The 16,576-nt window shown below is 35.6% G+C and overlaps 1 protein-coding gene across 4 annotated transcripts in view; it reads left to right on the top strand.

Moving 5' to 3' along the window:
- Positions 1–16,576, top strand: part of SLC38A6 (solute carrier family 38 member 6) — a 56,183-nt gene that overhangs the window by 21,330 nt on the left and 18,277 nt on the right. For all 4 annotated transcript variants that reach the window (XR_008444706.1, XM_054025676.1, XM_054025677.1 and 1 more), the window contains exons 6-8: positions 8,939–9,017; positions 14,710–14,792; positions 15,263–15,321. Coding sequence is in view for 3 of the 4 variants with exons in the window: in XM_054025676.1 (XP_053881651.1) it covers positions 8,939–9,017; positions 14,710–14,792; positions 15,263–15,321 (221 nt within the window). In the remaining variant the exon portion in view is untranslated. The remainder of the gene's footprint in view (positions 1–8,938; positions 9,018–14,709; positions 14,793–15,262; positions 15,322–16,576) is intronic.

Here is a 16,576-nt window from a genome sequence, read left to right as displayed (position 1 = left end):
TTGGTTTTGCATCCTGCAAGCCTAGCTCTATCTTGAGCTATGCTGTTTGCTTGCATACTATACATTTTAAACAGACATTCTACAGATACCGCAGACATTTAATTCTCTTGTGAGTTACATTTTACAGTCTATTAATATGATCAACAAACTGGACAACACATGAAGACATTCGACTAACTGTAGCAAATTTCAATAAATTATGTTGAATACATTACTAAATATTAAAATTCTGCTTTCTTATTTTTTGTTTAGGGATTTTTTGCAATTAAAATAGTCAATATTTGGCAGACTGTTTTCTTAAGTATAAAAAAAGCTAAATCTAGGAAAGGGTCTGCATAAGAGACATTTGGGGGTTTTGTAGAGGTGTGGGTGAGGGTAATGTGCTTTTCCAGCAATGCTCTCTCAATGCCATCTGCTGGCCAGTCAGAGCACAGCACTAACATGAAGTGGTGTTGGGTTTTTGTTTGTATTTTTTAAGTGCTGCTAATTAGCAGTCTGAGGCTGGTTATGCTGAAGGGAGGGACTTTTTTTTAGATTTTACTTGGATTTACATTTATTACAGTTAAGACAGTGGGAGAATTGGAGGGAGCCTAAATTAGGGAAGAAATAATTTATAACTTGTATAAGGTTGGTTAAACATACTTATAGCTCCTGTGATGAATTTGTACACAGTGCAATTTACGTAACTTGTATATAAAACTACAGTATTATCTCACTTGTACCAAAGCTCAAGTGGCATATTTTACACCATGGAATTAAAATACTCAAACTTCAGTTGTTTCCTGTGATCAAGATAGTCATATTTTTCTGTTTTGCAAGTTATCTTTTATTCTGCTCAGAGTTCATTAGTCATTTAATTACAAAATGTATTGTAAATAGAATTTTGTCTTGATTAAAAAGTGCTAATCCAGAGGAATTTAAATCTGGCCAATATAGTGAGAAAATCATGGATTGCATCCTTGTCTCTCCCATCAGAGTACATATTCTACCAACCTATTTGGAATAAATTAACACCCCCATAAAGTGGAAGGGCAGACATAGTGCTTCTCTTTGCTAAAGACTGGATTGAACTTCCCCCAAATACAGAAAATCTAATCCTATTTTCAAACAAACTGGAATGCATGCTGCAGTTTGTGATTGACCTGAAAGCTAATTAGCCTTATTGTTTTAAACTGAGGATTTCCGGTCTAGAGCTTCTTTAAATAAGGGCAGGTTTGTCAATTGCCATACTAAATTAACAAATGATGGCCAGTAAGAACAATTGTGCTGTATTTTCATAATGTAGTGAATGTAATTAGGAGATTTTTGACACAGTAAAAAATATTAAGACTTTTAAGAAAAAATATTTCTTAAATCTGTCTGCAGATTGAATACATTTAGAGCTTGTCTAATGAGACATTTTTCCTCTTACACTGGTTTAATTGGTGGTTTAACTACATAGTTACACCAGTATAACTCTGACATGTGGATTCTCTTATTCCAGAATCAGAGTGGTTGTTTTCAGCTTTATTTAAATCACTTCCAAAGTGACATAAGCTAAACCGGAAAAATGCTCTCATGCCAGAATAAGAGAGTCCACACGGGAAGTTCTATTGGTATAATTTATACCAGATTATATTCACACTGCCTTCTACCAGTATACCTTTCCCATACAGACAAGCACTAAATCTGTGTTTTTTAGTACTGTTTTAAACCAAATTCATGCATCTCCAGTGATTTTGTAGATTTCTGCTAAAGGAAATATATTCTTTTCATAAGTATTGAGTGGGACAGCCTTCAAGACTTTATTTTGATTATGTAATATTTTTATACATACTTAATGCATTTTAGAGTGGTTCTAAAATTTTTGTCTTGATGACCCCTTTCACACAGCAAGTCCCTGAGTGTGCCCTCCTCCATAAATTAAAAACACAATTTTTTTACATTAAACACTATTATAAATGTTGGAGGCGAAGCGGGGTTTGGGGTGGAGGCTGACAGGTCATGACCCCCATGTAATAACCTTGCAACCCCCTGACGGGTCACGGCCCCCAGTTTGTCTTAGAAACTGACATAAACAGAAGAGTCATGCAGTATGAGGGGCAAAGTAGCTCATGGATTTTTGGTAGCGTTCACACTTCATTTTTTCTGCTCCTCTTCTCTTCGCAGTTTGGTTATAGTATTATTTTGATTTTCAGATGGCTAGATGAAGATACTCATGGGTGGCGGGTGAACTTCCAGCTGGAGGAGGCTAGCCCCCAGCTGGCCCCGCTTCCTTCCCCAGCCCCTGCGTGCAGGGCGGGCGGTGCGCCCCCAAGCGCAGGGAGGCCCCAGCCACCCCAAGTCCCAGCCACTCAAGCCCCAGCAGCACTGAAGAGGCGCAGCCTGCCCCTGGGCTGGGACCAAGGGGGAAGGGCAAGCAGGAGGTGGTTTTGGGGAGGAGCGTAGGTGGGGTCACACAGGACTGTTTGGGGAGGCACAGCTTTCCCCAGCCAATTGGATGTGCCGCCCATGGAGATACTGTAATGTTCCTCTCCCTCAGCCCCACTCCAAATCCCCATGAAACAGAATTAGCCTACTAAAAATTCAGCATTCCACTCTCCAGTTCCACTTACATTCACAACTCCCATCTCCTGACATCACGTTATTTAGATGGACACTTTCTCTTACATCCATTGGGTCAGAACAGACTTGGTAAGAAGGTCATTTTACCTATAGAGGGAAATGTAAAAGTTCAAACGATCTGTTGTCACATTAGTTTCTATGAAAGATCCAGTTTCAGCTGAGCAGTCCAGCTCAGTTTCTCAGTGATAGGTTTTGGTTTTGTTTTTTTTTTGGTGGTTTTTTTTTGGCCTAGTGTAACTTTTAACTAGGTTTCCCCCCACCCTTATTTTAGTTTTTAACCTCTCTTGTCAGTGTTCATTAATGATCTGGAGGATGGCGTGGACTGCACTCTCAGCAAGTTAGCAGATGACACTAAACTGGGAGGAGTGGTAGATACGCCGGAGGGTACGGACAGGATACAGAGGGACCTAGACAAATTAGAGGTTTGGGCCAAAAGAAACCTGATGAGGTTCAACAAGGACAAGTGCAGAGTCCTGCACTTAGGACGGAAGAATCCCATGCACTGTTACAGACTAGGACCAAATGGCTAGGAAGCAGTTCTGCAGAAAAGGACCTAGGGGTTACAGTGGACAAGAAGCTGCATATGAGTCAACAGTGTGCCCTTGTTGCCAAGAAGGCTAACGGCATTTTGCCAGCAGATCAAGGGACGTGATCATTCCCCTCTATTTGACATTGGTGAGGCCTCATCTGGAGTACTGTGTCCAGTTTTGGGTCTCGCACTACAAGAAGGATGTGGAAAAATTGGACAGAGTGCAGCGGAGGGCAACAAAAATGATTAGGGGGCTGGAGCACATGACTTATGAGGAGAGGTTGAGGGAACTGGGATTGTTTAGTCTGCAGAAGAGAAGAATGAGGGGGGATTTGATAGCTGCTTTCAACTATCTGAAAGGGGGTTCCAAAGAGGATGGATCTAGACTGTTCTCAGTGGTACCTGATGACAGAACAAGGAGTAATGGTCTCAAGTTGCAGTTGAGGAGGTTTAGGTTGGATATTAGGAAAAACTTTTTCACTAGGAGGGTGGTGAAGCACTGGAATGGGTTACCTAGGGAGATGGTGGAATCTCCTTCCTTAGAGATTTTTAAGGTCAGGCTTGACAAAGCCCTGGCTGGGATGATTTAGTTGGGGGTTGGTCCTGCTTTGAGCAGGGGGTTGGACTAGATGACCTCCTGAGGTCCTTTCTAACCCTAATATTCTATGATTTTAAGTCACTACTTTAGACTTTGGCAGCAAGTCCCTTGTTTGTGGATAGGATGATGAGGAGAAACTGAAGTTAGTATTATGGGAACCAAAAAGCAAAGCCATTTAGGTGGCTTAAGATTGGACTACCTGAGAGGATTGGTGGTGCATTTATTGGACTTTTCTCAATTTTTCTCTCTCTTCCCCAGATAATGGTTTTTCAAATCTGGGTTCATATGGTGACGGCCAAAAAGTATAAATGCACAGTACAGAAATGATGACTAATGCATTTATTACATGTGTTTCTAGTGAGTTGTGATGCCCCCAACTACATAATGAAGAACTTTTGGTGCAAAGTAGCCTAACATTATAAATCCTATCCTGCAAACTAGCCAGCCAACATCAGCATTTCACAATGTGCTAATAAGTTCTGTATATTGATAAGTGTTGTCACTTGTTGCTTTTAGGACAGTGGTGAATCTATTGGCTGATAACTTACAGGTGGTGAGAATTATTATTTTTCTCCCTGATGGAATGTTGAATTACAAAATTTCCGTAAGTCGAGGAGGAGTTATAAAGTTCAACTCTGGTTAATTCTTCTTGATCGGCCAGTTCCTAGTAGTAATAATGTACAAAAAGTTAAATTAAAGGATTGTTAAAGTTGCTAAATCAAACATTAGGAAATGCTCAAATTAAGGTTGCCTCTGCAAGTGTAGTTCAGCCTCTTTGTGCATCTGCATTATGTTACAGTCTCTAGTTACATCATCACGTACCATTTATTCTATAGGACCCCTGCATCATTCAGTGCACAAGATGGACAGCGAATGAAGCAGAGGGTAAGCAAGAAGGGAACAGACATTCTTTTATATTTAAGACACTAGACTGGGACTCAGAAGAGTTGAATTCTCTCCTTGGCTCTGCCACACACTTCCTACATGATACTGGCCAAGGCTGTCATAATACGTATATATGCGTAAGAGGGCTGAACTCAGATTGCACAGGCAGCCTTACTTCTAGCACTTCCTAACTTTTGGAGTGCTTGGCTTTGCAACCTTAATGTTCTTTTAATGTAACTTTTTGTATGTAATAGATAATTCTTTAGAGCCCTTAAGTGTCTGTTTTAATACTCAACCAAATGACACAAAATGTTAATTCCTTACTATCAAAGATTATGATGTAGTCTTTTGTAATTGCTGTAGAACAGCTCAGCTTCATGACCAGCTCATCTGTTCCCCTGATGAGAGATGAACTTATACACTATGTCCTCTCTAGTGTAAGTAGCATTTAAGTTTTACAGTATAACTTGAAGATTTTATGGCTGCATCTGCCATTTTTGAAATCGCATAAAAATCATTCCTTTGTAGCCAAAGATACCTGTTTTGATTCTCTCCTTTTCTCCTACTTTTATTAGTAGACACTGGACAAAACTAGTGGACATTGTAGTTATTTTTTCTTCTTACTGGAAAATAATGGATGTTAGACTTTTTTTTTTTTTTTTTAATTGCTACATCTCTTGTCAGTGGAAAGCTTTCCCTCTTTTTAGTTTCAACAAACTGATTTCTTTAACTCGTTTGTAATTTTTTTTCTCAAAGGATCCATGATTAGTTTCTTTTTTCCCCCATATTGTTTAATATATTAAAGCAGGGTGTGTTAAATCAAACCGATTTTAAATCACTAATTTTAATCCTGATTTAAATCAAGTTTTCCTTCTTGCTGACTTTAATCATCAGTTTTAATTATGTTTTGTACTTGTACTTTTTATTTTCCTAAAGAAAGGTTGATTTTGAAAGGTTGGTAACCATTAAATATGTTGATTTGCAACTAAATAGAGCCTCTACACTAAATTTGGTGTGCATTTTTGCCGATCAGAATACACTATACATATTTATTTAAGCAATTATATAGCTTAATTTATATTCAAATTCTTAATTTTTACATTTTTGTTATGGTAAATGATGCATTTCTTATTTACTATATTTATATTTTATTTGTGATTTCTGTCAAGCACTGTTTGAATTCAATTAAATGTACAAAACCAGCATTTTATTTTTTATTATATATGACTCCCTTAAAAATGGTGGACACACACATTTTTCTTATCAAAACATGTTTTGCATTTAAAACTGATTTAATGAAGTATCATCTGTAGTTAGTGAATCAAATTGATTGTTTCTGGTTATTCTATTATTCAAGATTTTAGAACTAATAGATCTCAACCTCTTATACCTAATTATTATTCATAGGTTGGAACAGGAAAACAAGCTTTCCTGCTTTTTTCAGTTCCCAGTTGATTTCATAACTTTGAATGAACTAGTCATTGAACCGAACTAGTTGAATAAATTGAAATGAAGACGCTACTGCTGTCAAAAGCTGGTTTAGCACTTCAATAAACTCCGGTTCCAGGTGCCTAGTCAGTGATTTCCAGCAGTTCAGTGGTTTGACTTTCTTTAAAGCTTGGCAGAATACATGTACTGTGTAATATTATTTTTGGTATTTAATTTACCTGATTTTAATAGATTATAATACATTTAGGCCTTAACTTAGGTTTTCAATTTCAAATTTAAAGTGTGTTCATTTAAAAAAAAAAAATCACCTGTATTTAATTTAAATAAAAATATTTGATTTATTTAATTAAATCTTTGGGGTTTTCTCAGCCTCATCAAAGTGCTGTTCTTCTTGTGAAATATGTAACTGTATTTGTTGATATGAAAAAAGCTGGAGTTATCCTCTTCAACAATGAACAGAGCATGGTATCCTGTGCAGTGCTGTTTATTCATGAGTTGCCAAAAGAGAGATTCATATCTTATGTAAGCTTCATGGTATAAATATACTTAGTACATTCAGCATTGATTTTCTTCATATCCTAGAGAAAAGAAAGAAGGCAAAGAGAACATATATTGGACAAGAAAACTGGAGTAGCTTGTTAGATTATTTATTAGTATATTAGATTCTGTATACATACAGAAAATAAGAAAGATACATCCAAATGTTTAGCATGTGCAAGTTTCTTGTTGCACAATTAGCTCCCTTCTTGGGAGTGGAATTTAATGAAATAGGACTCCAATTTGAAAAACAAACAGTAAGCACACAACAAAGGATAAGCAATTAAATGGTTAGCCAGAGGCTAATAGAAATGCATGGGAAGAGTGACATCGTGTATTAGCAGAAAATCTAAATTTGATATTAATCTGAAGCTTTCTACAGCTGAAGTTGCAATAGAAATTATAATTTTAAAAAATCTTTCTGAAGGAGATAAGTGTCTGAAACTTCAGACCTGCGTACGTAGAATGAATTGTATAATACAAGTAAGAGAGAGATTGATGGACAGTTAATGATGAATTGTAAGTTACCGTTTCTTGACTTCAAGGGTTTTAAAAATCTGCCTTTTTGTATGCATGTATCTGTAGGTCAACATCAGAAAATTCAGTTCTTTGTCTTCTTCCTAGGGTAATACTGATATTTTAAAAATTATATTCAATTATACATATTCTTATATAGCATATACCGTCGAATTTCGGTAACAAAAGAATCAAATAGGTGACACCAAATAAAATTTCTCACCAGGCCTTATCAACAACTGTGTCAACAGGGAAAAACAGTTCTAGATTGGAAAAATCTGAGCTTTTTAATACAAAGAAGTGAATATTTCCTTATTTAGTGACCTAGCAACTGTTTTTAATTTAACCTTGCTGTAGGTACATGTCACTTTGTATTAATACATTTCACTTTCTTTATAGAGACCACATTCCTTCTCTTCAGAATTTACCATTAACTGTTTCAGTGCTGCAGCTCCTGTGATTACTAACTTTTAAAGATTGGAACAGTCTATTTTATTTTTTTATTGTGTCTAATCTTAAAATCAGCTTTCAGAAATGCGCTGTATTTGGTTTCAACTTAAGTTGATTAAAAACCACAAAATAATTGAGTATAATGGAATAATCTTTAATCTTATTAAATCCAAAAAATGTTTTTCAGATTTTAAAAATATTTAAAGCTTTTTCAGCAATTTCCTAAAATCATTCAGTTCTGAAGAGTGGAAGGTTACCTTCATGGTAGTTTTAGGTGTGTCTTATAAGCTACTGTAAAACTGAACAAATCACTGAGTAATTTTCGGTTGATCTTGGAACTATATGTAAACCTTTACAGACAGAGAAGACTCAGTAACATGAGAAGTAGCCTCTTCTAGAGGCTAATGGGTTGTAGATGAGGTAATATATTAATGAGTAATAGCAAAGAAAGTTGTAAGAGTTGTTGTTTACCCCCAAGGCCTTTTTACAGAGCGTAATGATTAACTGTATATGTTTGTCTATATCATTGCCCTCATCTAAACAGAATCGTAAATGCTTAATTGTGTATCATAGTTCCTATGCTGCTGACAATTTAATAGAGATTCTTCTTTGACTCTAAAGTGTTCTGTGCTTTTTTAGCAGGAGGAACAGAGTTCTGTCTCTGTTATTCCCATGATATTCCTAGTGGCCATGGTATGCAGGACAGGGATAACCTTTGAAGTCCTAGTTGGCTACATATTTGTTATAATTACTTACCAGAAATATTAATAATTTTGTATTGTAAAAATATATCAATCCTGTATTTGCCTAAATTGTTGCAATGTGTATTAGATATTAGTGTACTGACTGATCTAAAAAAAAAAATCAAAGGACATAATTTTAAATATTTTCTAAATATAAATAATTGTCATGATTTGTTCACATAATTTAGTACCCCACAGATATTTTTTTATTTATAAAAGAAGGGTGAAGAGAACATGCTGCAGCCAGGCTACTGGTTGTAGATCAAGTTTAAGGAAGAAAGCTTAGCAAGAAATTCCTTTTTTTTTTTTTTTTTCCAACTTGTATGGGTTTTTCTCCATTTTGTTTCATACTATTTTTCTTTAGTATCCTATAAAATGTTCCTTATTTCAAGATCTCATGTGGTAGTAATCTCTTTGCTGCTTTAGTTAACGGGTGTAATGCATGTGGATTTGTAGATATTTCTAATGGAAGTATATGAAAAAAAGCATTAATTTTGTCTGTGGTGCCACTGAGTCTAATAACTAGCTGGGATGTTACATTCCAACCACTCTGGGCAAGCCATGCTAATTGTAATTTCTAGAGATGCTAGTATTCCAGTACTAAATCTGTTCCACTTCTATTCACAGCTATGTCATCTTATCTTTTAATTGTTAAATCTGAGCTGCCTGGTGCAATTGCAGGATTCGTAAGTGGAAATGACAGCGGGTAAGAGAAAAATGTTTCAAACATTATATAATGGAAGAAAGCAAGTCCTGTAGAAGGAGTCCAGCTCTGTTGCAAAGTATGGATACCAACATTTCCCTTTGATTTCACACGCTAAAAAATTAGTGATTTACAGGAGTTCCTGGAACACAGAATGCTGTTGGCATGTTTGAGTTCTTCATCACATACAAAAATAGAGCCTGATTCTCTTCCCTCATAAATTTCACATTACTTTAACTCCATAGATTTTAGTGAAGTTATTCCCAAGTAGGAAATTAGGCCTGTAATTTCTGAGCTTGATTTTGCAGCCTTTGAAGTCAAAACTCCATCCAAAAAAAAATCTCTTTTTCTACAGCAGGAAGCAAGAATCTTGTGAGAACTGAGCTTGAAAAGAGAAGGCAGAAAAAACCAAAACGTTTAAACTTCTGTCATGTTATCACTTTGCATATTGTTAAACCGCAATACAAAACCCAGCAGGCATTCAAATTTAAATATTTGTTGTCTTGCTTCAATAATTGGACTTGTCTTGAGAAACATGCCAAGTTTTCAAACATGGTTTATAATTCCCCAACTTGGCTTCCATTAAAGAAATTATGCTTTGGAAGTACAGCTATATAGTTGTATATAGCAGGCACAACGTACTTTAGATCTGAATCAGATCCATCACAAGAAAACTGGCTCTGCTAGCTAAGAAAAACATTCCAGCTTCAGCATTAGAATATCTTATTTTGGTTGTTACAGTGCTGTCACCATTCATGACAATATGTTTTAGGTTGTGTTATGGCTGTTTTGAAACTCTTATTTTAGGAGATTTTTTTCACTCAGAACATTTTTCTCTGGGCTTAAGCTCAGTATACCAACTCTGACCGAGAGACACTGTGTATGCGAGTGATACAGACTCAGTACATAAATGTTGTAGTGCTTACTTTAAAAAATGTGATTTTTGCTTAATTTAATTTTTTCAATTTGATACTTTTTTATGGTTATAATTAAAAACTGTTGTCACTTAGGGAAAGAGCAGTCTGTGATGGTCTGAATTCTTTTTTTTTTTAATAATAGAGGTCATTAACCTATTAAAGCGCTGTATAAAATGGTCATGTTTTGTGTTTGCTTTTAATTTGGAAAATATTACCATAAGCTTGGAAAAAAAAGATGTAATTGTTGTCTTTAACATTGTAACTAATGTCATCTTCCACCTTCAACCTGATATTTTAAGCCCTCTCTGAGCACTGTGACGTTAAGCATATTGAATTGATTGAGTAAGTGTTATGGAAAAAATTCTTTATTTTTGCAGTCCAATATAACCAGACATTTACTATTGATTTTACTTTACTTTTAAATAATGGTTGTGTTCATTGAGAGTTGACTCTTTCCAACAAAAAATTGTAATAAGGATTGTAGTAACTTTTAATTATCTTTTCACAATTATTGGCATTCATATAACAGTAGAATCTAGAGGCCCCAATCAGGAATGTGGTCCCATTCTGCTAGGCACTTTACAAGCATATATAGTGACACAGTCCCTGTCTGAAGACCTTACAGTCTAGAAGAAAGAGTTGTATTTCTTAATGTGCCAAAATTTCTGCCTGATACAGACGCCACCAAACTTTGCTGGTTGTCGCATAAATAATTCACAAAAAGAAGAACAGGAGTACTTGTGGCACCTTAGAGACTAACAAATTTATTAGAGCATAAGCTTTCGTGGACTACAGCCCACTTCTTCGGATGCATATAGAATGGAACATATAATGAGGTTCCATTCTATATGCATCCGAAGAAGTGGGCTGTAGTCCACGAAAGCTTATGCTCTAATAAATTTGTTAGTCTCTAAGGTGCCACAAGTACTCCTGTTCTTCTTTTTGCGGATACAGACTAACACGGCTGTTACTCTGAAACTCATAAATAATTCATATGTTCAAAATGAGAACACTACCAGAATATGTATCTTACCTGAAACATACTGAGAGTTCCTTTGATCTGATCCATTTCCATTTGAAGTCAATGGGAATCTTTCCACTGTGGGTATGATCAAACTCCCATAATCTGTTCCATATATAAAACGTATTTTGAAATTACTGATTAAGCCATAATCAAAGTGCATACACTGAACTATGACTTTTTTCCTTGTTTTTTCTGCATGTCCAAAGCCTGTTTGCCTCATCTATAACTTATATAGTTTAACTTTTTTTCCTTAAAGCTTCACACGGCAGCCTGAATTGTCATGATGGAGCAGAACCTTTAATATTTTTATTTCCTTTTGTCCATTTGTTGCAACCTTAATGTATACCTCTTTGGTAGTTAATTTGTAAAATTGTAGGAAATAATTAAGCACCCAAAATACGTAATCAAATATCAAACCTAAAGGTAGTCTTAAATATTGAAGGGACATAAATATTGGGTGGCTGATTTAACTAATTATAGTAGGAAATTTGTTTCCAGATGTGGTTACATGACAGTTTTGTTTTTGTTAGGTCAATATGGCATCTGATGTGCTTTCATTTTGGTGCATGGTTTATCTTAAACTTCAGTTAGTTTAGCAAATTCACACACTTGAAACATCACTATCTGTGAAAAATGAGTTTTATATGCATGTATAGGATCTAAATATGCACATATGCAATGTATTTAGAGTATGTGTATGCATGTACATTTTTCTGTAGATAAAATTTAAAAAAATGTATAAGTGTTTCCAGGCTTAAGACCATAGTTTGCAATGTGCCTTAATGCCTATTTTGTATATTTTTAAAAAAAGTACCGTATACACACTTGTTAATTGTAAATGGAAATGTTTCAATCAGTCTGAATAACAAGAACTCCATATATTTTTTGACGATGACATGAACGTAGTTTAAAACACAGACTGCGTCAAAATGTTGTAATTTGTGAGCTCTCTGTTAACATTTAATGACCCTGTCAGGAGGATATGATTGATGCAATTAAGTTGTCTTGCCTGTGTGTTGTATAACTGATATGGACTGAGAGTAAGAGCCTAATTTAGAACATATGATGGTCTTGTCCTGTTCTATTTGGGAATGAAATTAAATCAATTTATAAATGTCTGTTTTTAGTTTAAAATATGGAAAAAAAGAACATCTGCTTGCCAAAACATTTGCAGTACAGCTAAAAACTTATACTCCATATTTCATACTTGGAACATTTTTATCATAGAGGAGTAAAGTTACAGCTCAAACCAGTTTTATAGGAAATCTAAAAACTTTCATTTTGAGAGAAAATGTTTTTATACTTTAATACTTTATGGAAAAACTTGGGGGGTTGTTTGATCACTGATGTTTCACTCTTATATTTTTAATAAAACATAACTTCCATATTTCACACTAAAACACTTTAAAAATATTTTTGTAATGCTTTCTTTTTTCTGACTTGTATTTCATATGTTGTAGTTCTATTTTATGTTTTTTTTTTAAGAATGCATTTTCCAAACATAATAGTATTGATTAGTACATGCTAACCAAAAGAGTTTTGTCCTCCTAACTCATCAATGGTTATTGGTACTGTAATCTATTGATTGTTTAGCTGTTGGTCTAGATAGTCATGTAACTTAAAACAGAGATGCCGCTGTATACTGCAGCTGAGGTACTTCAGCTTACCCCTCACTTAATGCCGCATGTATGGTCCATTTACTTACCCCCTCTATTAATTTTAAAGTTCATCAGCCACCCTGTGGGAAACAAATTATGACAAACTGTGAATTAAAATGACATGTAAATATATTGGGGGCACACTTTCAGGGAATAACCTCAATAAAGTACTGAGTAAATGCAACATTTTAAAGCAAACATGAGGGACAAATTGTAAACAGTGAGAAAACTGTCTCTCTTTTTATCCAAGATGGCTGCCACTATTACTGCTGGAGCTCTGCTGTTGCCTAGGCTGGGTGGTATTAACTGACACTGCTCCTAAGGGCTGCAAATAGCAACGTTTCCTTAGAAAGTAACTGAAGCTGTAGCACATCGAGGCAACAATACATTTTTTTTAAAAAAACTCTAATATAATGTTTCTACAAAAGTTTTCAATACATAGCAAAATGGTCACTTGACTTGGAAGTATGACCTCCAGTTGGCAATAATGCTGTCAGCTTGTGGACTCTGGGCTTTCTATCTCACTATACATAACACTTTTTTAAAAAACAGGACTGGTAGTTGTCCACATAAGTGACAGTCTATATTTTTCATAGATAGTACTTTTTCTATGACAGGTTTCAGAGTAGAAGCCGTGTTAGTCTGTATCCGCAAAAAGAACAGGAGTACTTGTGGCACCTTAGAGACTAACAAATTTATTAGAGCATAAGCTTTCGTGGACTACAGCCCACTTCTTCGGATGCACTTCTTCATATGCATCCGAAGAAGTGGGCTGTAGTCCACGAAAGCTTATGCTCTAATAAATTTGTTAGTCTCTAAGGTGCCACAAGTACTCCTGTTCTTTTTACTTTTTCTATGAAACTCAGGTCATCTGCTTCTTTTCTTAAATGATGTCTTGAGGGTGCTGCCTGTGTATGAAGTGCTAACCATATCCTGGACTACACAAACTCTAAGGCCAAGGTGTTTATAGGTAATAAACCCGAAGGCTGATGTGCAAGGTATTTATCAGTCAAGGATATGGTGGTTATTACCAGGTTAGCAGGGAGCACCCTCTGTTACTGTTTTTAATAACAATTTGTGCCTCCGTACTTCAGGTTCTTTGGAGAAGGGACACTAACTTTTTGGATGAATTTTGATTTCTGTAAAGCATTGTGTACCTCTTTGATGCAATATATGTAAATGACAAAGAAGATGCTCTTTCACCCCCTTTTTCTCCTTTACTTTTCTTGTATCTGTGCCCCTAGGAAATATTGGCCACTTTTCCCACAATAAATATTTTTAAAAAATAAATCTCATTCTCCCTTCTTTCCTTCCTCTGTCTCTCTTCTCCTCAGAAAACGTACATTTCTCATAAACATTATTTGAAGACTGAATATGATGGATATAGATGTTTTCTCTCTGCTGCCTGCAACCCTTCAGCCTGTTTTTCACTGAAACTTGGGCAGAAGGGAGAAGTAGGGTCTTTAAAAAATCAGTATAATTAATTTTTTAAAAAATTAAGTATGCTTGTGTGTAGCTTAGCTGTCCGTGTTTGGCATCTTGGAGATGGAGGATGAGCCAAGGTCATGTGGGAGAAACAGGATAGGGAAAAGAGTGGGAAGCTAAGATGGTCACTTTTGGTTTGGTCATATGGATGTGTGGTTCTGAGAGCACTAGTCAATCAGATTGCAGCTGTCATACTGTACAGATGTTGAGATTTAACCATGGTCCTGGAAATCCCAGTGCTGTGATCAACTACTTTGTCTGAGCTCAGGGTTTTGCATACTGCATGATTATTAAGACATAATCACAGCTATGTAAATTAGGCCTCTTCCACCAATCTCACTGCAAGCATTTGCCTACCAGAAAACTGTCTAGAGTGTTGGTCATTCCTGTATTCTGACTGTTGGAGAACTCAATTTCAATACAACCATATATATATATAAACTTAAAAATACAAATCCTTATAGTGAGCATGATCATCTAGTGATGCTGAATTAAAAAAGCATATTTTTCTCCTAAGGATTGTTTGTCCAAGATAAGTGTTTAGTAAAGTAGTATATGTATATTTTAGGGCCTTTGAACTTTGTGCAATTTATAATTAACTTTTCCAATAGGTCATGGTATCTTGATGGCAGAGTGCTGTTACTGATTACTTCAGTCTGCATTGTTTTTCCCCTTGCACTTCTTCCGAAAATTGGTAAGTAATTTAAGGAAAGAAGATAGTATTATTCTATTTTAGTAGCAATTACAACTGAGGACTTAAAAACCTTAATGGGTTATTTATTTATTTTACCTGGCAGGGGGTTGGTGATGGTAGGGACTATTTAAGTTATTGTAGCATGTTCTGCCTTCCAGGCCTGCCTAGTTAACCTATTACTTGGGTTGCAATAGTATTTTGTCTGCTATACTAAAATAAAATCTTTACAGCAGAACATTAAAGAGCTGCATTTACTTACAGCATGCCATTAGTGGTAAGCCAGTTCTAATTCTGCCCTACAAAACTACATCAATGATCTGTGACAGGCAGTTGGAATGTTGTTATTCTGAGTCTTAAGCCCCAGATACCAAGCACTGTAATAGAAAACATGCCTAAAATGTAAAGCTTTAGCTGTACATTAGGATCAATTTTCTTATAAATTGCCTTTTATTTTTACTGTTATTTTACAGGCTTTCTTGGCTATACAAGTAGTTTATCATTTTTCTTTATGGTGTACTTTGCTCTTGTGGTAAGTTAAAAATCAGTGCACAGCTTATCTAGCTAACATTTTTCTTATTGTTTAAATGCTTTTATAAGTCTTTCCTTTTTTTTTCCTTCTTTTTTTAAAGTTCTCTGTAAAATTAAGAGTTTTCTCTGTGTCCCGGCATACACTTTTTTGGACAGGATAAGTTTGTTTTTCTGAAGAGGTATGAAAATATGTATGAACTTTAAAGCATGTGAAAAGATTTAAAATAATTATATTTTGGTCTGGTAAATGTAACAATATTTTTGTTTTGCTGACACGGCAGTGAAAACTGGCATGTACACTTCATTTTCCTACTTGTGGAATGGAATTCTGTTTTCTTAGCTTCTAACTATTACTGTAACTAGCACAGGAAGAAAATGTCATATTACAAGTAAATTAAATTTACATGTAGAATGAAGTGAGACAGTTCAAAGTGAAACTGCTTGAAAAGAATCCAAGAGAAGTAGAACTTAGGCAATTTATATTAATACATCAAACACCTTCTTTGCAACTGAAAGGAAAACTTCTTTCCTCCGAGCCATTTGGGGGATTTTTGACCCTGATATTCCCCTATTGTGGGCTCTGTAAAGGAAACAGAACCAAATATTGGAGCTGAGATCTGTTATGCAGCCCTAGGAAGAGAATTGTGCCTTAGAATTGCATTGCTTTTTACTGGAGAGAATATACAGTTGCTAATACACAAATGTAATATTTAGTAGGATCAAGAAGGTATGTAAAGAGTCCTATTTCGAAGCATGGCAAAATGCCCCCTGCTTTACTCTGGCTTGCATTGACTTGCACGGCAGACTTATTGTATAAAAGGATAAACATTGTGGAAAATGAGTCCGAAGAACGTGCCATCCAGGAGAGCAAGGCAACCCATTAGGAACTGAACCATGTGATAAAACCAAACTTCAAAGCTGTCCAAACAGCTCCTTAGGGGATCTGTCAAGAACTGAAACGCTCTTATGGGGAGGTTGGGAGGTAATCTTCTGCAGCTTGATATTATGGAGCAACAATAGCCTCTCCATAGTTAACAAGGCTGAAAATGAGTTTCCATTATTAGTTCAGTGTTTGACCTGCCTTCTAAAATACATTTTAAAAAAGCTACCACCCTCAAGAATTATTGGTTAGGTCTTGGGCTGAGGTACGTGCAATGAGTTTTAAAATGCACCCTGTAGTCCTTTTACATTTAAAAGGAAATGGGTGCCGTTTTCAGAAATAAGTCATTACGATGAATGAAAAGATCAGAAAAAAA

The sequence above is a fragment of the Malaclemys terrapin genome, chromosome 4 (genome assembly GCF_027887155.1).
Source record: "Malaclemys terrapin pileata isolate rMalTer1 chromosome 4, rMalTer1.hap1, whole genome shotgun sequence".
Taxonomy (NCBI): Eukaryota; Metazoa; Chordata; order Testudines; family Emydidae; genus Malaclemys; species Malaclemys terrapin.
Note: the sequence above shows the minus strand (reverse complement) of the source record. Positions and strands in the feature narration are given on the sequence as shown.